This window comes from Drosophila montana, unplaced genomic scaffold (genome assembly GCF_035044405.1).
Source record: "Drosophila montana isolate Dmon_TW-CO22-7 unplaced genomic scaffold, ASM3504440v1 contig_2438_1, whole genome shotgun sequence".
NCBI lineage: Eukaryota > Metazoa > Arthropoda > Insecta > Diptera > Drosophilidae > Drosophila > Drosophila montana.
In genome coordinates this window covers 137,397-165,009 of record NW_026997315.1, presented here as the reverse complement: position 1 = coordinate 165,009, position 27,613 = coordinate 137,397, and the positions used below count along the sequence as shown (strand labels likewise).

The 27,613-nt window shown below is 39.9% G+C and overlaps 2 protein-coding genes across 3 annotated transcripts; one reads left to right on the top strand and one right to left on the bottom strand.

Moving 5' to 3' along the window:
- Window positions 1-2,459: 2,459 nt before the first annotated feature.
- Window positions 2,460-3,057, bottom strand: LOC135428082 (selenoprotein BthD). The gene has a single exon (XM_064681885.1). It carries the CDS (start codon window positions 2,988-2,990, stop codon window positions 2,583-2,585), a length of 408 nt encoding a protein of 135 aa, XP_064537955.1. The 5' UTR covers window positions 2,991-3,057; the 3' UTR covers window positions 2,460-2,582.
- A 2,209-nt stretch (window positions 3,058-5,266) lies between these two features.
- LOC135427996 (D-beta-hydroxybutyrate dehydrogenase, mitochondrial) lies at window positions 5,267-27,047 on the top strand. Of its 2 annotated transcripts, none has more exons than XM_064681778.1 (8): window positions 5,267-5,385; window positions 5,473-5,522; window positions 9,861-10,106; window positions 25,233-25,439; window positions 25,531-25,684; window positions 25,849-26,105; window positions 26,340-26,441; window positions 26,520-27,047. In XM_064681778.1, exons 2-8 carry the CDS (start codon window positions 5,499-5,501, stop codon window positions 26,694-26,696), a joined length of 1,167 nt encoding a protein of 388 aa, XP_064537848.1. In that variant the 5' UTR covers window positions 5,267-5,385; window positions 5,473-5,498; the 3' UTR covers window positions 26,697-27,047. The 2 variants fall into 2 exon arrangements, with proteins under 2 accessions (XP_064537848.1, XP_064537847.1); XM_064681777.1 differs by having other exon boundaries at window positions 5,267-5,414.
- The last annotated feature ends 566 nt before the right edge of the window (window positions 27,048-27,613 follow it).

Genomic DNA, 27,613 nt, shown 5'->3' with positions numbered 1-27,613 from the left:
TTTGCCAATGTGCTGGCAAGTGCGAACTTTGGCTTTTAGTTAGCTCCCCGAACAACAACTAGATACTCGTATTTAAATTAGTCCAGGCCTGCCAGTTGCCTGACATTGTTTTGGCCAAATTTGGAACAGACAAGAGCGCTCAGCCCGAACTGCCAACTGCCAACTGCCATGACAGCCAATCAAAAAGCCATCTGCACTTGCCAGTCGCCAGCCGCCAGCCACCAGCCTAATTTGCATGTTGATCCGGCATGTGACATCCCAACATTTACATCACAAATCAGCAGCGGGTCGCCCAACACTTCGCAGCTCATGTAGTCGTTCTTGTTGTTGTTGTTTTCGTATTTTTCATAGTTATTCTTATTGTAGTTGCTGTTGTAGCTGCGGCTGCCGAGCCACTGCGATGCAATGTCAACGTTCATGTTGCATGCAACTTCTGCTGCAAATTTTATTGTTAAAATTTTGCCGGCACAAATGGCACACAGAACCCTTTGGGCCACGGCCATGCGCAACCTCCTTTCATCCCCTCGCTCCCTTACCAATCCGCCACCACAAATCCCGCCCACTCTCGTGCATAGCAGCTGCTGTGGCATTTTGGCCCGCTATGCTGCATGCAAACAGTGGCTGGCATCTGAACTTTGCCTGTTGTTATTCTTGCTGCAACATTGTAATTTGGTTCGGTTGTGCGCATTGGATTTTTATGGCTTGCTGGCCTTTCCATAACACGCTCCCTAGCGGCCAACAATGGCACAAAACGAGACAGTTGTGGATGTGCTTAGTACATCCTGTCCAGCATATAAAGATTTGATCTGACGGCGATTTGAGTGAGCATGGCGAGCATAGGACGATCACGATTACAAGCACAACTCAAGTGAACAGGCTTTCAGCAGGCAATTGGCATGCAAATATGTAGGCTATAAAATGGAAACGGACTTTAAAGCGAGTTGAGCACAATATATTTGGAGCTTAACATTTCACAGGCAATGCAGCTTCAGTACAGTATACAGAATAGAACATGAGACGTTTTTTAAATTTGTACTGTGCTGCTTAATGCCTCACATTCCATTATTGAATATATTGATCTTTCGCTGCAAAATACTAATATACCAAGCTATATTGTATCCAGCTTGAACTTGAGAGCTATTATTATGTTATGCACGAGATCGTACTCCCAACAATGATCTGGTTTCGTCTTCAACCTGTGCGTAAATCAATAGCGAGTGCCTATATCAATAGGTAGTCTCTATAATGATAGACTACCGACCCGTGTTAACCGTCTTGCCTCTAAGCTGATCAGCTTATGCGAGCTGTGGACTACTCGAAGGCGAACTTCCGGTCGCCAAATCAACCTCGCTTAGCTCGGATTAGATCCGACTACTCAACGATTAAACTCTTAACCGCTTCTCTTTTAACCATACACGATCGTGTTGAATGATTAGGTTCTATATAAATTAAATAAAAAACGTTGTTTTCTAAAATTATATTACCTTTTGAAATTTTATAGATAATTTGGGTTCTGCAGAGTAGTTAGACTATAAAGAGGTAAAGTGACGAGAAACGATGTATAAACAAATGTTTGTATTGCTTAATGAAACATGGCAAATGCAAACAAACAAAAATCAATTTTATTTATTTTATTTATTTAAACATATAAATTTTCGCTTGAATTTGCTCGGTATTATTACCATTGTTCACTTGTGTGATGCAATTTTCTAATTTATTTGCTATAGATGGGTTAGTTTTTTTGTTTGCCATTTTGTTATCAAATCAAATAGTTTGCATTGATATTTGTTTTTGTCTTCTTTTTTTTCTGTGCCGTTTGTTGTGTATATTGAAATTGCATTTGGCTATTTGTGCTGTCAACAGACGGGTTGGGGGTAGCGCATGAATAGCCGGCAGATTCACCGTGGTCCCAGACAATGGGACGACGCTGCGGCACACTTATCACAATTGTATTTATTTTTGTCTACATTGGGTGTGTTAATTATCTGGCTTGAATTTAGCGTTTTAAGCTGTCAAGCGGCGACGACAGGACGGCACCTGTCAGGTAATAACAATGGCTAACAAAAAAATGTAAATTAAAATGCGTTAGCTCGATTATGAAATACCCTACAACAAGCCACATTCTCTTAGCACTCAGATATCGCTTTATGTGATGAGATATCAAATGTTGCTCACTGAATTACGACTGTTAAAAGTTTCTCAAAATAGTTAATGGCATATAAATATAAATACTATGCAGTCTCTTTCTTCGACTGCGATACACAAAGCTGCCTAACATACCCTATGTTGTACATATATCCAACAGAGTATTGGAAATGCGCGCCTGCTAATCAGTTGATTTTGTGTGTGTGTGCTGAAAACTTTTTAAACAGTGGTGTGTGTGCTTATGCGTGGGTGTGTGGGTGTGTGGGTGTGTGTTTTCGTGTGTTTTGTGTTATTTGACAAAAAGACGCATTAGCTTTATATTCTTGCCACATTGTTATGTAAATATGACCATAAAAATCCAAAAAGAATATCATGCTTTTTAATGCCTTTTCATTGTTGAGCCCTCGCTGAGAATTTTCGGCCTTTTAATGAGCCAGTCACATATCCATATCATCATCATCGACACCAACAGCCTTGTCCGGGTAGAACTTCTTGAGGACGCGATGCACATCCGAAACCAGATCCTCGTACTGCGGAAACTTATCGCGGCGCGGCGGTCCTCGGGTCAGACCAGACCACAGCTCGTGCTCGGAGGTTTTCGCATTTTGTGAAATGCACACCTCGAAGGCTCCATCCCGGGGCACCTGTTTGCCATTCTTGTTGCGCACCAGCTGGAACTCGCGCTCCGGAATGCGCTGCTGGAAGAAGGTCAAGCACTCGTCGGCCTTCACCTGAAAGATGGGGCATTCCGTGGTGTGTTCGATGAAGAATATGCTGCGATCCTTGGAGAAGTGTTCATCATCGGCCCAATCAACGAGTTTTCCCTTCTTTTTTTTTGGGGCCATTCTGCCAGAATTTAATAAGTAATACAATTTATGACAGCCCTGTCGTTCATTTTACAGTTTTCGAAATGTGTGCTACTTTATATTTATAATATTACAATAACAATATTATTATTTACAATTAAATACTTTGCCGGCGCTGATTGATTGTCATACGGTTAGTTTGTTGCGTCTTATGTTCATTTTGGCACTGCGCGCGATTCATAAATCACTTTCAGAACTTTTCAAGTGTCGTCGCGGCGGAAATTCTTAAAAACCGTTTTCCAAAAACAATTTCAGCCATTAGCCGGGCTATTTTAAAATGCAACAGGCACACTCGCACACACACACACACACACACAGTCACACACACTCGCACACAGTTCGTGGTACATATAGAAGCACATTCATAAAAAACAATGTTGTTAATTTGACAGACAACGCGCACAGCAGCTTTAAAACGCAGGAACAACAAAAACAACACGTTGCACAAACAAATGTTATAATATAAATACATAAATTAAGCAAATATTTATGCACACACAAACAAATAAAAGGCTGCATATGTATTCGGTACACATTATATATACTTATGTATATGCGTACATGCTACATTTCTGTTTCCATATCTTTTCCAACAATGCGATACCCGATGCTTTTGTGCAGCAGCAGGAGGTCATTAAAGTGAGCGCTATAGCTAACAACAAAGGGCCAACAATAATATAAATAGATAATAAAAACTGATCAATTCAACAAAATAGCAAAAGTTCAAGATTAAAATCAACATAAATTTAATTAATCAAAAACTAACAAATGTTACGCCATCAACTAAATCAAGTGAAGATTGAAGGAAATGACAATTAAAGATTATATTCAAAGTGTAGGAATACGCACGCCTCAGAAAGAGGTGTGACTCCGGTATGGAATATGTCCATTAAATAAAGACGCATATATCAAGACTCTCAGCCAGTTTTGAACCAAGCCAATTTTAATTTCTTTTTTATTGTTACCATTGACCAAACCCCTTTACTTTTTGCCTATAAACATTTTACTTCATACGAACGAGCATTCACAAATTGAGTTCGTTTTCGAAAAACTTTTTTGTTTATCAAGATATCTTGACGAAAACAGGCATTTATTAGTTAAACTATGTTGCTTATATATGAGCCACATTTTATCAAGATACTATATCTTATGTCCTATGAAACTATTTCATGGCAAAACCTAGCATTTACGATCGTCACTATACTCACAATATTGATCTTCTTGAAATTGATCCTTCTTGAAAGTTGAAATGAAAAAAACACCACCGTGGGAGCTTTCAGAAAAGGCCGAGATCGACTCATCTTTAAATTTGCGGCGAATACAAGCACACGAATTTAATGTATTTGGATTATAATTGCACTTTAATTTGCAAAGAATATTGTTTTGCCCGCCCACAGTTTATAGTTGAATTTTATGCCATATCCAGATACCGACAGCATTTCGTGTATGCAGCAAGTCCTGGTCAGAACATTTTAATAAAAAGCGAAAATGCAATTTGCAAATGAACAATAACAAAATGAAAACAAGAAAAGTTACGGCACACTGAACAAACCCAAAAAGTACCAATAAAAATAAATAAAATAATGAAGAAAAAAAAACTCCAGTGAACCCTAGAGCAAAGCATGGGGTCAATAGCAAAGCGCTCTCTCACAAACTCATAAATATTAATGCGTATTTTTATTTAATGCGACCGAGTTTTTAAAGCAATATTCAAATGCGCTGGCTGTTGTCTAGTCTGGCAATGTCTGTGTGTGTATTTACCTCTAAATGTGAAGCTAGATAAATGTATTTACACATTCTTATAGGCAAGCATACAGGAGAATTGTGGAAAATAAATATCCAGTGCAAAAATGTTAATAATAATCATATTTAAATGCGGCACATTCATGGCGTCTGCGTCAGCCGCAGTTGTGCGGCATACAAATTTAAATAAATAAACTCATATACACATATCTAAATACCTATACATACATATATATATATATATATCTATATCTCTGTATCTCTGTCTCTAGCTGTATCTCTGTCTGTATCTGTATCTGTATCTACATACGCATTTCCATGTATTTGAGTTATATTTTTAAAAAATCAAAACGACAAATCTCGCGGCGCTTTCGTACGTTGCAGCCCATTTTGAAATACAACAGATGCCGGCGTCTATGCCGACAGCGACGCTGGCGTCGACTGCGCACGTCTGCCAGCTGCAGGCAGCGATCGGCCAGCCTCAGCCAGCTCCTCGCTTAGTTCCACGTCGTGTTTCAATGCGCCCAGCCACGAGCCGAACGCGAAAAACGATTTTGAAATATTTTCCAAATACTTCAGCAACGCGTTCCTTGGAGCTCATTTAATTTATATAATAAGCAACGCTGTGAAAGTGAGTGAATTGCCTAAAGAGAATACCCTGTAAATATATATGAAAGGATTTAAGCAAGCATCTCCTCAATATTCCATTCCCTAACAGCCGCTGCAGCAGCATCAGCAGCCGCCATGCAGGTCTTCGATAACAATATGGTAAGTAAACATATATGTACATATATAGATATTGATATTCGCCATTTCCGTAAAGCGCTTTGTTTACGTAAGCCCAAAGCCAAATTAATTGTGGCCCAAACAGGCAGCCGCACAATGCGAACTGTGTACCTAGCCACACTTAGCCCAGTTAGCTTAACCCAGAAATGCCAATAGACAAATTCGCAAATCCGCAGTCGAAGCATTCATTGCGAACACGCCCATTTTGGCCAAGAAAATGTTTGCCGCTTCGGTCTGTTAACAAACATGCGGAAGTCTTGAGGGCTTCAACGCGCCCCGTAAAATTAATTACAAAAATTCACTTAATGGCCAAGTTCCAACTGGGTCAACAGCTGCCAAGAATCACAAGTGCTATAAAAGTGCATCCCTATATATATATTTATATATATATATTCACTTGGTATGCATATAAAGATTTCATAAAACTTTATTGCTTAAACCTATAATCATTTATGACTGCCCGGAACAAGATTCCAATTATATACATTTTTATATGATTTTTAATTAAGATTTTCTGAGTTTACCAAAGGTTCTTAACTTAGATCGACAAAAATGCATATTTTTTGTTAATTAAAAATATATGAAATTATAATATATTCGTTCAGTAATTTGCGCAGTCGTAAAAAGTTTTCTAATGGACCTTTACGAAATCTTTTTTTTTGGGTATTTTGCCAGAATTTTCCATTTGATTCCATTGAAAGCATTTCTATGCAAAACCCACTCACAAAATGTTGTTTGCGGCATAGCTAAAAATATTTCCAAATCTTTTGCCTATTAATATTGTCCAACCCGGCGACAAACCAAACTGATTTACGGGCCCAAAATTCACAAGTTTTTTTTTATAGACCCTCCCCCCGCCAAAAAAAAAGAAAAGAAAACAGAAACTAAAAATTTTGCTGGCAGCTGAGCCAGCAGATCAAGCATAATAAATAAAAATATATTCTTAAAGCCAAGTAAAAGTTTTGAAATATACGCATAGCCTTTGTAGTAAATGTTGCCACAGAGTTGCCACATATTTCGAAGGTAACAAGAGGGAGCAGAGAGTGAAGAAGAAGCAGCAGGATTTGTGGATCAGATCAGAAACATGCGCCTACCAAAAACAAAAAACAAGGCAAGAAAATGAAAAAAAACTTTGGTTTGGTGACAAGGTCAAACACACAAAAAGAAGAAGAACAAGAGGCTGAACAACGATGACGGAATGACGATGACGCACAGGTTTTGTAAAATATGTTGCCACAGAGTTGCCACACATTTCAAAGGTTAACAGAAGTATAGGGATCGCAGCATTTACCCAGAAACTTGCACCTAACAGAAGGGAATGCAAAAGAGTTACAAATACAAAGAGGAGGGAGAGGGTGAGCAGAAGAAGAGGCAGAACAACGATGACGAAATGACGATGACGCATAGTTTTGTTGGAAATTGTTGCCACAGAGTTGCCACACATTTCGAATGTTGCAGGGAGGAGAGAGCGAAGAAGAAGCAGCAAGATTAGTATATCAGATCAGACACTTGCGCCTACTAAAAGAATGCAAGAGAATTAAAGAAAACTAAAGATTTGTGACAAGGTCAACACACACAAAAAGAAGAAGAATGAGAGGGAGAGGGGGAGAAGACGAAGAGGCAGTACAACGAAGACAATGTGGTCGACGCATTTGGCTCAAGCTCAAAAACAACAACAACTGCAACAACAGAAAGAAGAACGAGAAATCGTCGATTTCCTTTCAATTTATTTCGAGCTCGTGTAAAAATAGCCAGACCATTTTACAATTTGGCCAAAAATCAGCAATAGAATTGGTTTATTTTGGTGCAAATAAATCAATTGGCCGTATTTATGCAGATGCCAGCATTTGATTATTTCACACAGTCGTTGATTTATGGGCGTGGATGCCTTTTAGCCAGGTCTGGGTCGCCCTTTACGGCCACTCTACATGCGCACTTACATTCGACACACACACATATGTATCTGTGTATCTGTTCGAGTGTGTGCCTGTGTGTGTGTGTGTGTGTGTGTGTGTACACATATGTCATGTGTAATTGCTATATGTCAATGTCAATGTGTGGGTGCGGCCATGATAGATGCAAACCGGACGTGCAGTTAGGGCTTTGAGGTTTTTCGTATGCAATTAAAATTTTCTATGCATCTTTCATTTCAATCGAATTCAATTATTCGCATATTGTTTTTATGATTAAGTGTATTTAGTCCGTTTTCATTTGGGCCCAGCACTTCCAAGAATTCCAAAAATGCCTAAATACAACTTTTGTAGGAAAAGCTCTGTTCATAATGGCACTAGAAATAATTGCAAACACTTAAATACATCAAAAGAAATTGAATTAAATTTAGCATGAATTTATGTTCTTTAATTACACAGCGCAAGTAATTCAATGGAACTTAAATGTTTTCCTTGAAAAGCAACATTATTGGGAAATTTATTTGCACGAATAATAAAGTTGTGTCCACGAATTTATTAAATCAATTATTAAAGTTCTATTCGTTGCACAATTATTTAATGACAATGTTTGACACACTTTAAAGTGCTTACAAAAATGTATTTTAATTGTATACAAAAAAATACGTTTGGATTAATTAAAAACAACAATCTAGGAGGTGGCTACTCAGGCTCTCTCGTTCTTGTTTATTGGCTGAAATTGTTGCTATTTAAAGAATGCCAACTTGGAGATTAGTTAAACTATTTATGGAACTCATTATTCTGATAAACTAGCAGGGATTCCTAAAGAAATTCAAGAATCCACATAAATTAGTTAAAAACATATATTATGGAAGAAAATGCGGGGTCTGTTTAATAAATGTCTTTATATAAAAATATATATATTTTTCAACGATTAAATGTCTTAGTACTAGTCATGTCATATAAAACATTCAACTACCCAAATGCGCTGAAATCGACTTCATGCTGGTAGCATATACTCTTTGATACCTCAAAACAGGGTATTAAGCAGTCAGTTGCTCTTTTACTGTAACTTTTCGGAATAACAATAACAACAACAATAATGTTGGGATTAAATCTTAGACTTGTTGCTAGTATTTATTTTTCCCATATAAATGTATATATGTCAAAGAAGGTCTATATAACTAAGATTGTTGAAAGCAGCTGGAATATAGCTATAAGTAAAAAATGCACAAGTTTTTAAAGTGAGGCTCAAAGTTGAATCCTTTGTTATTGCATTTGTTAAGCCCATAAGTGCCTGGACATTAGACTTGCAAATGAAGAAAGGGTAAAGTTCGAATCAATATGAGCAATTCGTGGTCAAAATATTTAACGAGAACAGTTTTCAAAAAAAAACAATAAACAAATAAATACAATAACATGCATTTGTATATGGGACACTAATCTCTGTGTAAACAATTGAACATTTTTCAAGAGCACAGAACGCAAAGTATTCAGCGATTAATGACGCGCCAGATAGGCAAAGAAATTGTATAATTTAAATAAAAGCGCATTGTTTATTGAACGAAATGCAAACAAAAGAACAAAACAATTGTTTTTATAATGTGCACACAAATATTGGCAATTGATTAAACAACACATTTACCCATCACATGGGGCCGCAACATTTCGACTGTGTGAGCTTTCATCACACAGAGAACTGAACTGGCTGACTGGGGCAATGAATAATTCAATATTTTGCCACTTGTTGTGACCCAGTCGAAAGTTCTGTCAGAGCATTCTAAATACTTATAAATTAATGATAAAAAAACGACGCATTTCGAGCCCGAAAAGTTATTCGCCTTTTTTGTACTTAGACGAAAGCCAAATCAGATATTAACATTCACCGGGACAACGGATTAACTAGTTAAAGTTAAGCAAAAATCTTTTGTAAAAAATTTAAAATTCAATTGAGCCCAGACTTTGCTTATGAATTTTAAATGAATGTGAAACTTGGCTTGTTACTTATTTAAAGCCAAAAGGCTAAGATATATTTGGGTTGCTGAAGCTTAAAAACTTTTACAAGTTTGCGATATATTTTCGTATTCGGCTTAAGAATAATTGTCTTTGTCATTGGATCTATTAAATATAGTAGCTCCTTTTAAGTCCACAAATATGTTATTTTGTAAAATAACTAACTCATTCGTGGGTATATGGTATAGGTTTTCAAAGCTGATCAGATTTAATCTAGTTTATTAAACTCAAAAATATATTTAACAGTAAAAGAAAAATTGTTACTATTGTTTACTATTATTGGATTGCTTTTCAAACTTCTTCTATAATTACATTCAGAAAATGCTAATAATCGTTGAGTTTTCTAATCAAGCGTACTTAGTGCTAATTAAAGCTTTGTTATTTTTATTTTTAATTTCAGCGCCGCGCCTCGCGACGCGCCTCGTTGCGACGTGGCTCGATTTCGGCGCTGCCACAGAAATCGGCGGAGATTCCATGGGACATCTTTGAGCGACTCTGTATGCCGTTTCTGTTCTGCCAGGCGGCGGCCATTGTCAGTTCGCATCTGCTGCATGCGCTGAACATTTCCAATATCTCAACATTTGCGGTGTTCGTTTGGTTCGCCTTGTCCACGGTGGGGGCCGTGCTGTTTTATCATTTTGTAAAGGTAAGTCCACAGATTGCAGATGCGAACAGCTTACGCATTACATTTGAATACCGCACACGAGGCGACTCTGAGGAATGCCACAAGTCCATTTCAGACATTCTAATCCTTTTAACGCCATCAGGCCGGCAGGCAGGCAAACCACATTCCGGTTACCCAGCCAGAGCCCAGGCCACATGCCAGCACAGGCGGACACAATGCCTGGAAGAGCGTTCGGTTTCAGTTTCGGATGGGACATAACTTTGGCTCATGTCTGGCTGCTGGCTGGTGACTGGTGGTAGCTGGGGCTTCTGTTTGTGTAAGCCTAAAAAAATTTGCATGTTACAAGTGCCAAACCGCAAAAAAAAAACAAAGCGCATAGGCAAAAGGACAGGCCGGGCAGCAATAGTAGGCAAAACAAATCACTAGAAACTAAAAATAGGCAAAGCCAAGAACTCAGCACAAAAGGACACGAGTACAGCACGGACTGACGACAAATAACTGAGCGACAGCATTGGGGTTTTTTTCCCCTTTAACCACCAGCGGCATTTGGCTGTGGATTTGTCCATTGCCAAGTCCCTCTTGGTCTTGTTTGATATTTTAGAACTGACTGCGCAATGAAAATAAAAACAAATAAATAAGCAGCAGATAAGCAGGAGCAGAGCAGAAAGACACAACATGCTACAACTGCTCGGGTAATGAATACAAATTTGTGTATATAAGAAAACCAAGCAGAGAAAAAGAAAATACTCGAAGTGCATTTGAAGTTGCGCCAGAGAAAAGTGTTGAAAATTGCAAAGAGCGAAAATTGTGGCAGCTCAAAGCTGAAAGCAGGAAAGTAAGAAATATAACACTCATAAGTAGCAGATAAGATGGAAATACGAATATGTATAACAATACTTGATAAAATAAAAAGCTTAAACAAAACCGTGCACAAATAATAATAAATTTAAAGAGCTCCAAAGAAAGTACAGACTTAATATAGACACCAGTTAATTCGGGTATATACTTGATTATAAATATACATTGATCAAAAAATACATAAGGAAAAACACAACACATACAAATATATGTACTTTATACAATAGTAGTTGGATAATTAGTACATCAACTTTGTATCTATGGAATATTTAGTATATATTATATGGTATATATACAAAATAATACAATATAATACAAAATATTGGATGTGAATTATAAATCTAGGTGAATCAAAGAATATTTTATAAAGCTTAAGGTCTTAAATGGTTGCTACTGCAGCCAATTAAATATGCTTATCAAATACAAGTGGAAATTACAAATTGGCTTCCAAGTATAGCCCTATAGTTATAAACATCGTAAAGCTGTTTTTTTCTGTTCGTTTTAATACATTTATGTGTTACCTACTCTGAGATTTGAGAGTATTTGTATGCACTCTGCTAACAAAGATCTTAGCTTAACAGAAACATTGACCTTTAATAATAAATTTCTTAATGGTGAACGTGGAAAGTGGCCGCAGACTGTTCTATTTGTATTTGGATTCGTGGTACAGTTCATTAGCTGCCACATGCCACACACGTTTAATTTGCTGCTAGCACATTCCATTCACATTTCATTCTCATTCTCATTTCGAATGATATCAGTGAATATAGCTGTGATTTCGCTTTAGCTTTTATCTTCGCATGCAATTTGCTCTGCTCAAGACGAATTAACGTGCATGTTAGCCGCATAAATTGCCACATTGCGTATGCGCAATTTGTTTTACTTCAAACATACTTTTATTCGGCTGCTAATAAATGTATACGGCCGAGGGCAACTGTGTGTGCCGTCTGTCGGGCATTCGTTTCATTGTAAATCGGCGGAGATAATGCCAAAGATATTTCTTCATTTGCTGGCCACTGGGCTTGAAATATCGATGGCGCCAAAAATGGCCACAAAAGGCGTCAGATAATTCAAATTTGCGTGCACTTTAATTAGCTTAACTGCCAGCAGGCTAACGCAGGATAAGGCAGGACACAATGCTGCTGACGTTGGCCATTTGCTGCCTGACTGGCAATTACAAGTGCTGCTGGGCCACATTTTATAGTCGTGCCGGGGCACGTAGGCAACATTTTGCATTGATAAGACAGCCGGACGTGTCCTGGCATGTGCTCGCATTGTCCTGGCAATTGCCGGCTGCTTTCCTACTAGCGTGCGCGATATGCAACCAGGCATTAACGTAATAAGCAGCCCGGCCAACAGGATAATTAACAGCTGCAGCTGCAACTCCGGATGGCAACTCCAGCAGCAGCAATAGTCACACCAAGTAGCACCAACACCAGCAGCAGCAACAGCCATGGAAACTTTCGCTCCTGACACTGGGCCACTCTTTTGCGTTGCTTATACGCAGCGTATGACCTCAGCACAAGGACGCTGCGAGCTGCTGACGCTGGCGATGCCAGTTGGCGCTTTAAATTCAATAAAAATAAAAACAAATATGCTTAAACAAATGGCAACACGCTAATACAATTGTGTGAGCTTCCCCGATGCCGAGACCAGATGCTGACGTCGTCGCTGGCAGCGTGTCGATGTCGTAAATCGAATACAGCCTCAGCTAAAGGCTAATCAAATGCGTCAAGGCTCGGCACGCATGCGACCTTTGCCATTTTCTATAATTTCAAACGCATAGCTTCACAGCACACACCACACACACACACACAGTTAAGTAACTGTCCGACAGATAGACAGACAGACAGCCTGGCAGATAGACATCCAACCAGATAGATAGATAGCTACTTACTTAGCCGCAGCTTCGACATTTTCGAACAGTTCACTTAAAGTAACCACCGCACAGTGGAAACTCTTTTCTTATATAATATGTAATATAATTTTAGCAACATTTTGTCATTCTATTTTTCATCCTTCGCTAAATATATTTAGCACAAATCGCATAGTTAACAGACATTGACATTGATTATATATTTTCTCAATTCATATCTTTTATTAATATTTTAAGAAATGTATTTGATCAAGTAAGGGTTATTTAGATTGATTATATATTTTCAATTATTTATAACTTTGTATTTTATTAGTAAGGTTTTTTTTTTGTTGGTCTTTTTGGGTTAAATTGTGGCTCTTCAATCTGAAATATTCCGAATTGTCTACACGTCCAACTCCATTTGGGACCCACTGTTCTGCTATGCCATGCTAAGCAGCTCTGAGTCTATTTTGGGACCCAGCCACAGCCACATAATCGGTTTACAGTTGAGCGTCGAGCGTCGAAATGGGCGTCAACGCCCTGCAATGGCACCGGGACCAGGATCTTAAAGTGAAAATCAGCTCCTCTGCCATTAGGCCACAAAGCGAAATGATGTCGTTGGCTTTGATTAGTTCGACTCGGCAGCAACAACTATTAACCCTTAACGGCCTTGAGAAGGGGCGAAACGCGATTCTAGCATGTCTTCCTTTCTATTTGTTTTATTTTTTGCGTTGTTCCTAAAAAAATATGTAAAAAAATGGCTAAAACAGAAGCAGGCATGTGTGAACCTTAAGATAGTGCCAAAAATTTGACTTATACAAAAATTTGGATTATATGGAATTATATTAAGTTGTCAATTCCTGGTGGTAGCTAAGTAACTTACAAAGAATTTGGTTGCTTCGGAGTTTTAACGAGCTATACTCAGGTTTTGGTTCAAGCCTTGCTTTGTCATCGATTTTCAATAAACAAATAATCTTAAGGGCATAGAATACTGCGCACCAGCCACACTAGATTTTTTATTTTTGTTCTTGAATATTGTTTTTTTTTTGTATTCCCTATATTCCGTCCCAAATACAACGTGGCCTGTTCTTTGTGTATTCTTTTCGTCGTCGTTGAACTGTTTGGCTGTCACGTTTGATTGTTTTGCGCATCACGTTGTGCATTTCGTTTTTCTGTCACGATTGTCAAATTAAATTACACGCACGCACACACACACACACGCACAGAGGCACGCACATGGCACTCGGCACACGGCACAGGGTACAGGGCACACGGCACACACGTACCTCTCCGGTCACATTTGGCAGCTGCTGACGCCGCGCCTGAAAATATGGAGCACAATTCGCGCGCAATGAAATGCAAATGCACAGCTTATGAAATATGAGCAGCCCAACCGGCTGCATGGCGGCAATGCATTAGGCATTATCATTAAATATATGCCTGCCTTTAGTCATTTGAATGCAGGTGCAAGTGTCCTGTCGGCGTGTCACATTTCAGCTGCAGCGTCGCCAATTACACTTAGCATATTACGCATAATTAAGCTTTGCCTCGCAAGAGTTGCGCCCGGTGCCGCAGTGCCGGGCTGCCGGAGTTCCCGGAATTAGACATTACTTATACGCCCGTGTGTGCGCATTGTGTGTTTGCGGCGATGTCAACTGCCAGCGCTGTCGCTGTCGCAGTGTAAATAATTGAATTAATAGCTTCATGTAAGCGCCACTAATGAGCAGTTGCTTAACACGCTCGCTCAGTTAAGCCAGCTCCCCATTCGGTCTGCTGCCCGACCTGACCAACCCGCTCAGCCCAACACCCGCCACCCGCAACCCGTCACCCGCCGCCATCCACCCGCCACATTGTTTGCATATTTTAGAGCGTACTTAACTGACGTATTAAAATGTAATTGGCTGCGGCATCTGGAATTCTCTTTAACAGTTTTTAGCCCGGGCGCGTGCTCTTTGAACTTTGCCGCCTCCATCTAGCCCCCAGCACCAACCCCTCCGTCCTGGTTGGCAAGTTTACTCAACTGTCATAGACAAAGTTCCGGGCGCACCTGAGCAGCAGAGCAACGGAGTTTATCCTCCACTTGTTGGGTTAGTTACTCAGTTGCCCGCCCCAATGGCAACCACTCGAGTAGCTAACGCGAGCGTTCCTCAAAGATCCCGCTTGAATTTCCGTGTGTGCGCAAAACTTTCAAATTGATGCGTTGCCGCAGGTGAAATATATCTAAAAAGCTACGTTTCAGAGTGCAGCCAGGTGCAGGCAATGAAAGTTAATCAGATTGCATAGCTATATAACGATGGATATTAATACTTGCAGAATTAAATAAAAACTTGTGTGCAATCGAAAGTTCTTAAAGTCGCGCCATTCATAAAGTTAAATATATATTCCACGTAGAGAGTTTCATAACATACTGAGTCTAAAAATTAAAGCCATTGCGTTTTTATATTTATTTAAAACCTGTTACCTGTTTTAAATACACCTTATTAATTTATCCAAAAATTATAAAATGGCGTTGCCACCTAACCTCAGAATTATTGCAGTTTTACAACACTACATCTTTATTTATATATTTGAAGATACTTTTAAAACGTTTCTTATATCAACTCATCTTGGTTTATTTATTTTGTTTAAATAATAAAATTTTGTCTAATTCTGCACTCAAGTCAAGTTCCTTATAGTTCTAAGATAAGTCCGTTATTCCAATCGAAATACTGTGCACAAATTCAGCTGAGACTTGACAACTTACAATGTTACTTTAACTAGGAAGGGACTTGTTTATCTCCCAAGCAGTTCACCTTGTTTTATACCCTTGCAGCAGGTATTATAATTTTCCCATGAAACATGAAGCACTTTCGACTACATAAAGTATAAATATTTTGGATCAGTATCAGTTGCCAAGTCGATATGCCTATGCCTGATTGTCTGTCTCTATGCAAACTAGTCGCTTAGTTTTCAAACTGCCTTAGGAATGCAAGGTCTTACTAGAAAATAATTTTCTTTTTTAAGATATATCAGAATCGCTCGAAAAATGAGCTTCGGTATGGGAAAATGTTTGATTTGTCAAGAAAACATATGAGTTTAAAGCTTCCCCCACATATAAGTAAGCCTCTAAGCCATATGTCGACAAGGGTATTTAATCTTCTGCGTGCCGAACATGCTTCTTGTTTTTTGTGACGGTTTTGCTTGTTCCTTTGGCCCCAGAGAAGCGTTCGCTTCCTGAAGAGCTGCGCACTTTGTCGCATTTACAGCTTCATAAAAGCTAAAGCGTTGACAAATTTTACGCTGATTTGTGTGTGTTTTCCGGGCACAAAGAAAAAGTTGCAGCCTGCAAAGAACAGGCACCATTGTCAATTATGTAGACTGCGTCCAGCTTTTCTAGTGCCCCCACCCCCCCTCTCCCCCCCCCTTTCAAACCTATTCCATGCTCTACTGGCTCTGTGTGCTGTGCTCTCCTGGGCACATGCAACAATGGCGCAGCGCGCCGCTCGCTGAAGGCTACATAAAACGCGGCCAGTTCATGTTCTCATGCCCAGACTTTTACACACACACACACATCTTTACATCATAAAATGTCATTATGTGCGAAGCTGCGTTGCGTTGTGCTGCCTGTGTTTTTGCCCAGTTGCCACGTTTCTGTTGCCCGCGCTCTTTTCCGCTAGGTTTTTATGGTATCGCGCGTGGCCTGTTGCTTCACACACGCACACACACACGCATGCACAAACTCATCCTCCAGAGAACATGTTAAGGCAAGGTCTTTTGCGTGCCCGGCCCGACAATGGCTAAAACGAAGGACATGCCTCATGTGGCCCATACGCGATTGCGTTTCTAAGAATTGCACGCCATTAAAACGCCTTGACAACTCGCTGCTCTCAGCTCTGACTGGCTGACTGTTGACTATTGACTGCTGACTGTTGACTGCTGGCTGTTGACGGCATTCTGTTTACTGTTTTCCGTTCACAAATTTGCTGCGCATTTTAGTTAAATGAAAAACCAATTGCACATGACACAACCGCAGCCACAACGAACGCCAACGGGCCAAAGGTCATGTGCGTCGCAAATGGCAAAACAAGCAAATGATTGGCAACAGCAGCCGAGCACAGAGAAAGAGTCAGGTAATTGAGCAGCCAATAGCCACCCAAAAATCAGAAATTGCATCGCATTTGCATTTGCACTCCGCTGTCCCCCTCTGCCCCTGACAGACGCACGGTCTCTCGCTGCAGATGCACAAAGCCCGTCACCGCTGTTCAATAGGTCAAACCCGTGGACTGTCCGAAACTGCAACCATAACCACACTGTGGCTAACATTGTGCTGCGGAATAGACCTTTGGTCAACACATGTGCATCATCTGATGTGGTACTGTTGCGTTTTACATGGCAGCCGGCAGCTTATTACCAACCAACTGGGTTACTCGGCACTTAACGAACTTCGTTTGGGTATAGAATTAATAGCTTGAATTAGGGCATGATATGAGCACTCACTTGGATCAGGACGTGGGCCAAGGGCTGTGGCCAGGCATAATTACACGAGAATGGACCTTGAAGAAAACTTAAGCCATGCTCATAATCTGAATCCTTAAATGACAATCGATTATTCTGCTATCTATGTGTAGCAAGGGAACTTATTTAGCGGCAATTTCGGGTGAGACATATACTTCCTCCGTTGTCAAGAAATATTTGGTAGACGGGTCAAAGGTTTAGTAAATGAAAGTTGGTTCTTTAGCTTCTGGATTGTCACCGCAAGACTAACATGGGCGGAAACCTTTGATTCCAACACTTGGTTCTTTTTATCTAATAAACACTTGAAACATATTTTAAAATAGAAGCGGGGATCAAGATGGGAAGATTTCAATTTTCCAAGGGCGTTTACTTTAGCACAACACGTTCCACGGGCAAGGCCGCGCAATACCCGCTAGTATTTATATATATATATATACATATCTCATCAACGAGGTTACGGAGTCAAGTCCAAGACGATTCACCTATATAAAATAAATACATTAACAATAACAATATAAATATATTAATTTTTAATTGAGAATTTAATTAATGACTAACTGTCGAAAAGTTTTCAATGAAAAAGTGTTTATTTTAATTAAACAAAATGCCAAAAGAAACATACATTTAAACCTCAAATACAAATGTGTGTTAGGCTTATCAGCTGCCTTCTTGTTCTTGTTTGTCTGGCAATTATGCTGGCTATCCATAGCCAACATCCACTTAACATGCATTTTATGCATAATTATCGTCTTTGAGCACTTAGCAAAGTAAAGAGCTTCACAAGTTTACCCACAGAGTATGCTCCATTTAGTCTTTAGATATTGCTCTAAATATTAATTAACACAAACGCCTGGGGCGCTATTTGTAGCCTGGCAACGGTGAAAACTAAACAAAAGCTTAACCAAAATATAATCACAATTTAAATATAGATAAATTTTCATATAGCAACACGCACACACAGAGAGAAAAGGAGAAAGAGAGAGAGAGAGAGAGAGAAAGAGAAATAAAGCATTTATTAATCCTTTGTTGAAATATGTGTGAGCTTGTGGCATGTAATGAGTGACTGACTGGCTGCCACAAAGTCAAAGGCTTTGCGTGTTGTCTGCCACAAGAGCCGAGTCGCGGCAAGTTGGGAAAACAAGCTGCAAATTGGCTCAGGCTTAAACTAGACAACGTACAGCGCGTCGTTTGCGCAATGCGAAAAGCCTTTAATGCTGCCAACGCCTATGAAAGCGTATGTGAATGTGAATGGCGTAAAGTTGCCAGAGGCTTTCAACTAGAGTTGGGCGCGTCACCGCTTTATCCAATATGCCGCGATATGACCTGCATCGGAGGAGACAAGATTGCGGATCCTAACCATGAGAATCCTTACCTTGCCATGCAATTCCACTCTCATAAGAAGTAATAAGAAAGAAGTGGTAAGAAAGAAGTATTTGTCTTTCCAACTAATGGGATAATGTTTCATCCTGTTTCGTATAACGGCATACTATCTTCCAGACGGGCTGAGCCGAATGTTAAGCTCGTGCTTAGTCGTGTCACGACTCGAATCTGTTCGCTGCTGCCATCTCTATCCCTCCACTTATAGGTGCGTGTGTGTGTGTGTGCGTGCGTGTGTGTGCTATAGATAAAAACACAAAAATGGTTTTTAACTTTCCAGTTAATTAATTTATTAATTTACACGTTCAATGACTTTTGGCGTTTGCTTCCTTGCGTTTATTTGTTATTTTCAACATTTCCAGCTTTGTTGCTGCTTCTTCTCTTTGTTTTCGCCCTGCAATTCGCGTGGATTTTAGTTCGTTGTCACTTTTTGGGTGTTTTGTGTTTTTTTGGAATGGGTTTCGTTGCTGTTGTTGTTTTCGCGGCTATTTTTAGAAACTGATTTAATATGCGTGCATGCGTGTGCGTGTTTCCCTTAAATTTTTTTTATATATTACTTTTTGTGTTTCCCTACATTTTTTCCTTTTTTTGTTGCGGTTGCCTTCTGAGCGCTTTGTTTCAGCATTTGCTTTGGCGCATTTCGTCGCCTTGTTCATAATGGCACTGTGAGGACAATTTGTATGCGGTTTGTACGCCATTTTTCACTTAAACCCTGCGACCGGGCGCCACGCATTCCACTTATGTAGATTTATAGGGGGTTCTCGGGCGGTCAAGCGTGTATTTTGCCTGCTTTTCTCTTTCATTTTTTTGCTCATGCGAATTTCGTTCGCAAGTGAAGTGCCTGTGGGTGGCAAGGACAGCGACAGCGCGCATAAAAAAAAAAACAAAAACATATATAGATAAAACAATGCGCCAAAGAACGCAAATAGGGAAAGAGAGCGACAAAGATGGCGACGCTCTCTTTTCTCTTTCACTTTATATCACTCGAGCCCTCGGCCCGTTGCCTACAATTTATTTTGCTTTGCGACTCAGACTCGCTGATGCACGTGTACCAAGGAGCCGAGAAAAGTTTATTAAAACTTGGAGCCTGTATACAAATTTGCTTTATTTGTTTTTTACTTTATCTTTTTCTTACTAATGGCTTGGCAGCAAATCCCTTCAAGTTTATCATTTACTAAAATATTCATTTTTAATTTGAAATCAAAATAGCTTGAACCTTTTCTTAAAATAATATATATAAAAAAAATGGCAAAATGGTTTAAGCTTTCAAGAAGATCTTCAGTGAAATATTATACTGGAGTATTCAGCCTTAAAGCTCCGAAGGTATTTAACCAGTTTGTACTGCCGGGATATATATTTTATTTGTTAGGATTGTTAGATATATAGTTTTGTTGATTTGCGCTGGTGCCCTTTTAAATTGTTATTATGAATAATTATAATTGGTTTTAAAATGAAAAAGTTATCTTCCACATTTAACTAATTTTAATATTGCATCAATTTAAGCAATCGGAAGTACATACAACCAAAATCCAATGCATCCCTTAAGAAAATCCCTTCCATTAAGAACATATATTGCTTTTAATGCATAAATATTTTATAAAAGCTTATCAAATCGCATTTCTCGGCCGTGATTCACTCGAAATGTATTTCATGTTATTTCATTTAATTTTCACATATCCATGGGCTTATTTACCTTTTTCTATAATTTATTTTTTATGTTCCGGCATCTTTTAACTCTCACCCAAAATAAACACTCACATATTTCTCAGAATATGTACACCTGACTACACCTGGCTGGCCCCAATGTCCACGACTATGGACTACGCTCTAAACCCTTGATAGTCATAAATTTGTAACTCGCAAATGAAGCCCCAACCATGTGCTCAGGTTCATGTGTGCTTGTCGTTGTTATTGTTGTTGTTGTTGTTGTTGTTTACATTTTGCACGCATAACTTTCAACACACCCACGCAGAGAATGTGCCAGCCCCGACTCGGTCGCTTAGTCAAATGCGTCAGATTATCCGGTTGCCCCACTCAGGCCCTTCTATACCCTTCACCTGGCAAAGGCTTTGAGGCGCAATTTGATTTCATTAAATACTGCTAACTTGTTGCAGTTTGCACATTAGGGCAGCATAATGCATTATACATACTATACAAATATTACGTATACGCCGTGTACGTAAGTTAAAACTAATGAATCTTTCGCCCAAGTCCAAGCCCACGGCCCAGCCAAGTGCCATGGCTTTAGTTGGCGACTGTTGGCAGCAGTTGGCGGCAAATCGCGTGCCAGTCGCACATTTATCAAATTTGGCTAAAAGTGCGCGCAAAATGTGCCCATTGCCCGGTGCCAGTTGCTAGTTGCTGGTTGCAGGTTGCGGGTTGCTGTTTGCTAGTTTCTGGTTGCAGACAACACCTGCTGCGCAGCGCTGCTCGTAAATCTCCCGCTCTTTGCAATTAAAATGCAATTGAGGATGCATTTAACTAAAACGCAATTGATGCCCCTTCACAAAGCCGGCGCATTTCCGCTTAACAATAGTTCCGCTCCGACTACGGCCACGGCTACGGCTACGGCTACGACTACGGCTACGATTGCAGCTCGACCCGACTCACTTTGGCTGGAAAGAACAGCTCTGTTAAATGCTCGAGTTGATTGACACACGCCTCCCCACAGCGACTGCGACTGCGACTCTTGGCTGTTGGCTGTTGGCTGTTGCCTGTCGGCTGTTGCCTATTTTGGGGCATGCAACTCGCGTCTATTTTGGTAACGTTTATAAAAAGCCAATGCGAGGGACGTATAACCGCATCCTGCCGTGTTTACAGACACACGACATGACTGCCACCTTTAAGGCACACGTTGCGATGCGTCTCTTGGTTGGTTGCCCCGCCTGCACCTGCACCTTCTCCTTCTCCTGAACTGACGACACGGCTCTAGTCAAACGTCGTGTCGGCCTCTTTATGCCTTGCACGTAGCCCAACTGCACTTTGTCAAAACTTTTTATGCCTGTTTTCTTTTTTTGCTATTTTTATTTGGCTTGCTTTCACTTTTTTGTTGCAGCACAAAAAGCTGTTAAAGTGGTGCAAGTGGCGTTTGGTGACACTTTTCGGTGCCACTTGACAGCGAGCAGAGCGGCAAGGTGAGAATATCGAAAAATTCAACCGACAATTGCCGACAGGCTGGAAGATCTCCTTAATTCGACTTGTTGTAGCAAGTCAAGTTTTTAAATAACGGTATATTTTTTGTATGCTCATTCAAAGTTTATTAATTAATCTACATATTAAGAAATCGGAGCGGCATTTTTTAATTAAATTTGAAAAGCTTTCATTTTTATTTAAATTTGACTTTTATAATTTGTTTTAAATTTTATTTTAAACCAGATTTGTTCAACAAAATAATAAATTTTTGAAAAATAATTAATATTTTAAATGTTTATTCAAATGTTATTAAATATAAATATTATATATAAATATAAAATATTATAAAAAAATAAATTAAAAGCAAAATATTTTATTTTTAATGAAATTTGAATTCATTTGCGTCATAAATTAATTTTCGTTATTTTATTTGAATTGAAGTTTATTTATAGTAAAAAAGCCTGGTCACACTTGTCAACTCCTTTGTTTAGTGTTTAGTTTAGTTTTTTTCTAGCTGAATTTGGCTATTTGCAGAGGTTATTAGCCGGAAACAGTTACAAATTTTAAACAAATTTAACTATTTTTGGCGTTCGTAACAACAAGTGAAAGAAATCCTGTTTATTGCCAATTTCTGCTGAGAAAGCCAGCTTTTAAGCTAGTTTTAGCTGTTTTAACATTCGATTCAGCTACTTTTACACCCACATTATAAACCCATCTCAGATAACTTCTGTTTAATATATAACTGCTTATACAATTTTAAAATTATCGAAATTTTCTTATTGTAACAAAATCCAGCACACAATTCACTAGATAACTCGTTAGATCTGTTGCAAATATGCAAACTATTTAATGAAAAAGTTTAAAGCCGTTATTTAAACATTCACGTCGACTTCCTTGGCCTTGCCTTGCGAAGAGCTTAATAAAAAATGCAATTCAATGCGAAACGTGATCGATTTGTGGAGCATTGCATAGAGCGGCGCTTGAAAGGCATCTAAAAATAAAACCTCGACGCTCGATGCACTTTGCGAATTTTCTTGTACATTTTGCACAAGCTGTTGCAGGCTGCCCTCCCCCCTGTCTCACCACCCCAGACATGGACAGCATTTAATTGACTCTAAATATTTTGTTGCGCGGTTTTTTGCTCGATTTTAATTGTGCAATTCCCGTTAAGTCAGCACTGGTTTTTGTTACTGGCCGCAATATACTTGCGCAAACTTTAAAGCAATTTCCAGCAAAACCGCTATAAATTTTGGGTGGCTAAGCAAAAAAGTAATGCCAGTGGATACTGGCAGCTTGGCAGCCTGGCATCCTTGCAGCGGCACGTAGCAGCAGCAGAAGCAGCAAAAGTTGACCAAAAGTTTATGGCAAAAATAAGTAAAGTCGCATAAAAAGCAACAACCACAAAACAAAACAGCAGCTGAAAAACTTGTCGCTGCCTTCGACCAAAACTTACAAAACAGCTGACACTTCGGGGTGTGCTGTGTGGCGGGGGACAGGAACCTCTGACTCCTGTCCGACCATAGTTATTTCAATTTTTATTAATGCCACAGATTTGATAAGCCCACACACTTATAGCCACCAATAAAATGTTGGCCAGTCTTAATGGGTGTCAATAGCACAGCCAATAATAATACGCAGACAACGAGGCTTCTCTCTGCTTATTCCAGTCTTGTTTTTCTCTTCTTCCTTTTTTTTAACAATTTTACGAGCACTTTATAACCGTTTAATAGCCTGAACAATGAGCTTGGTCCCCCAGGGCCCAACTTCAGCCTGGGCTCACAATTGACGCACTAGAGACGCACCACTTGAGCCGTTACCAATACAGTGACTAACTATTACTATATATATTGGCTAATGGCATGATGAATTATGGCACCACTACCACCAAAGGCAACCTAGCTGTTGCCCACTCCCCTCCCGCCTCCTGTCTCTCGGCCTGTTTGTCTAGCTGTCCAGATGTCTTTCTTTCTGACTTGACTTGGACAAACTGCGATTTTCCTTTGTGCCAAGCATCCGATACACCCACACATAGGCAGTCACACACACACACACACACACACACCATGTCAGCCACAAGGCGCGTGTGTCTAATACGGAAGTGTCAATGCACACGTTTTGTTCCTCTCCTCTTCTTTTCTTAGTCTATTTTGTGTATGAGTGTGTGTGCTGTATATGTGTATTTGGGTGTGTGTGTGTGTCTTGCTAGCACGAATTTGCGCATGTATTTGTTTGGCAGTCAGTCGGTCAGAGCTTAAGATGAAGCCAACTAAGAAAATATTGCCCCTTGAAAGCGAAAATACTTTTGTCTGCACTCAACTATCAACATACAAAATGCTATAATTACGAATATTGAGGCTAGCTAAAAATGAAATTTACTAAGTAAATATTTGTACAACACTTCAATAAGTTACCGCTCAAATCAGTTTAAGAGCTTTAATAATTATTAAACTGCAGTTTTAGATAAATGTATTAGTACTCAAAAAGACATTTTAGCTCATCATTTTACATAACCTGGAAACAAGAAATACTGGCGTGAGTATTTGATTATGGATATAGTTTATTTATATTATTAATTTTTTATAAAATCATCTACCTAACCTTTTTTATCCTCGTTGTTCAGAGGAGTTATAATAAAAAATTTAATTAAAAAGAAAATTCCAACTTTAATAGCTAACGAGTATTGCGCAGTTTTATTATTTATTTCCACTTTGGAAAGTTAAGAAATATGCAAAAAAATATTGACGCTCGCTTGCAAAGTTCATGGCAGCTGCCATGAACATTAATTTTGCTAAAGGATAAATAGTGAGGCTTCAACAAGTTGGCAACTCCTTACCGGCCAGTTGGCAAAGCGGGCGGGATTGATTAAAGGGCAGCTGATTGAGATTCGATTGCAAACTAAACGAACTTTTTTTTCAAAGAACAAAAGCCGACAACTCATCTTCAATTATTTATGTTTTATACTTACAAGAATGTATATATAGAGCTGCTCCGCTGACATGAACAGTTGACAACAAGTTAAAGTATGTTAAGCTTGTAAGGAACTTGAGCGACAGCAGCTCGAAAGCTATAAATGTATCTAATTGACTCTCACTTTCAAGCGTATATCTTAAATTAGGAATGTCCTTTTATGCCACATCTAAAAACATTTTTGGCAGCTCGATAAGGTCAAATGTCTCACATTTCCTAAGCGAGTAAAGAGTGCTAGCTAATTGCCCACTTTTAAATACACCCGCACAAATATATATAAATAGGCACATTTATTAGACACAGTAAACACAGATACAACTCGATTTACAGCTAATTGGTTGTACAATTATTGAACATTAATTAATTGACGGCTTCAGGAGACCTCTCACAAGAGGTGAAAGAATCAAAACAAAAGTTGAATAAACCAAATTGTTTTGTTTGTCCCTTGACCCATTCTCATTCAGGTTTCTGCGTCGGGCAAGGGTGTTTTAATCACCGGCTGTGACTCGCCATTGGCCTGGTATCTGGCCAAAAAACTGGATGATCTGGGCTTTACAATCTATGCGGGCTTTAACACGCCCATCGATGACTCCGACGAGGCCAAAATACTAAAGGAGGAGACCTCGGGGCGCATGAAGTTGCTGCACGTTGATGTTACCTCCGAGAAGAGCGTAAGTTTTCAAAGATGTTGTTGAAGAACCTTTGGCGTGCAAAGCTTTTAGCCTGGTTTCAAACCATTTCCTTTTCAAACTCTGTTGGCAGCTTTTGGAAGCTGCGCGCTATGTCTCCCAACATTTGCCGCATGGCGCCGAGGGCCTGTGGGCTTTGGTGCACGGCGCCCATTGGATTGCCCTCGGTGAACTGGAGTGGATACCATTCGCAGTGCTGCGCAAAAGCTTGGATCTGAATCTGCTCGGTAAGAGATGGCGCCACTGTGTGCTTTCAATGAGAAGTCCTTTCGAATAGATAATGCGAATTAAAGAGCACTCTTGAATGTATTTGTGCATCTGGGATGAGTTATGAGCTTCACCTCTTCTCCCTTCACTTCTCTCATTTTACGATTCTTCTTACCACTTTAAGGAGCCGCGCGTTTGACTCAAATATTTTTGCCGCTGGTGCGCCGCGCCCATGGACGTGTGGTATTCCTTACCTCTGGCCTGAATCGTGTCCCGTCACCGGTGCGTGGCATCCAGTGCGCCACACAGGCCGCCGTTGACTGTTTCGCTGCCTGCCTGCGCCAGGAGATGCGCACACGCGGCGTGGATGTGTCCGTGGTTGCGGCGGGCGAGTTTGCTCCAGGCAACGGCTGGTTGAACGAGACGGAGCTGCGCGAGCAGGTAAGTCGCCAAATTCCATTGACAAAGATTGCACAGGCAACCAACCTTTAATGCACCTGGCCATTTCGTGCTTAATGACAAGGACATGGCAGAGCAGAGCTTGCCTTGGCTTGTTCCAGTTTTTACGATAATGCCCCAGTTGGGCAGTCCGGGGTGGGAGTGGGGGTAACATTAAAATAGTTGCAGATGGCCGACATGAGTGAGGGGCTCATTAAAACTCTTGTCTGCTTGCAGGCCAAGCAAATGTGGAATCAGCTGTCCTCGGAGCAGAAGAAAACCTACGGCGAGGACTACTACGAGGCGGCCATGACATCCGTGGAGAAATACTCGCGCCAGGTAAGCGCCCCTAATCCCAGCCAGAGCTTATCTACATTGTATGTATATGCGGCACGCTAACGAGCGCTTCATCCTCAGGCCGCTGACATTCAGCCCACGCTACGCGTGCTCATCGATGCCGTGACTAGAACCTTCCCCATGGCCCGCTACACGCCCGTGACTGCCAAAGAGAAGCTGCAAATATTCCTGGCCGAGCACTTGGCGCCCTCACTGTACGAGTCCATCTATGGCGAGCAAAAGAAATTTGTCTACTGAGCGATTTCCGTTTCTCCCCGCCAACCCCCTACGCCACCACCGTTACCCCACTTCACGACGGCCACGCACATTGTTTCCGCTTGCCCGAAATTGTTATTGTTTATCTATTGCTCCGCTACTGTGTAAAGCGCATTTAAAATGAAGCATCGCGTTGTCGCCCATCGAGCATTTAGCGTTTCTCTCTTATATACTACACTATATATCTCATACACAAAAACATTTCTGCTTTCTATTATGTGAAAATATTGTGCGTCAGTAGAATTTCACTTTTGTTGTGCTTTCTTTTTAGTTTCTAGCGTGAATTGTAATACATATACATGTAACGATAAATAAAACCAATGATAACATTAACAGGCATTCGTTATTTATATTGTTCACTTTCTAAGAATCAATTAAAAAGGGAAAACAGCATAAATACAATTAATTGACGTGCAAGATAAATAATTCAAAAGCGTACTTTTACGTGAAGCAATTAAATGTGTTTTAGTCGGGTGTGCCCAACTAGAAATTACCCTGAACTGATGTTAAATAAATACCGGCATACACAAACATGTGTGCTTCTTTCTTCTCGGTGTTTCTAGCCCAATATTTATGAAACTTTCAGGATACCAAAGTGGCAACCAAATATGTGTATATACCAAAACCCAAGGCTATACATCTAATAAACATTTTCTTGACAGCAACTGAGGAACTTATCCAAAGCTAAAGTATTCTAAATGTGTGTATACTAACCTAAAGCTCCTATAATTATCGAGTGATGCTTAAAAGAAAAGCCAGCTTTTAAACTATTTATTTAATTTATCAAAAAGAAATGACAAGCTCCAGCTGTGTCTGATATACGTTAATATATATTTCAGACTTTAAGTCTTTATCATTTCTAATTGCTGTGATCGCACAGACGGGCGGGCCCAATGACA

Bases quoted from the DNA above. Each gene is read 5' to 3' on its own strand.
- LOC135427996 (XM_064681778.1), top strand. From the start codon at position 5,499: ATGCAGGTCTTCGATAACAATATG. The intron at 25,440-25,530 runs GTAAGTTTTCAA...CTCTGTTGGCAG, and splicing joins ATGTTACCTCCGAGAAGAGC to CTTTTGGAAGCTGCGCGCTA. The intron at 26,106-26,339 runs GTAAGTCGCCAA...GTCTGCTTGCAG, and splicing joins AGACGGAGCTGCGCGAGCAG to GCCAAGCAAATGTGGAATCA.
- LOC135428082 (XM_064681885.1), bottom strand. From the start codon at position 2,990: ATGGCCCCAAAAAAAAAGAAGGGAAAACTCGTTGATTGGGCCGATGAT.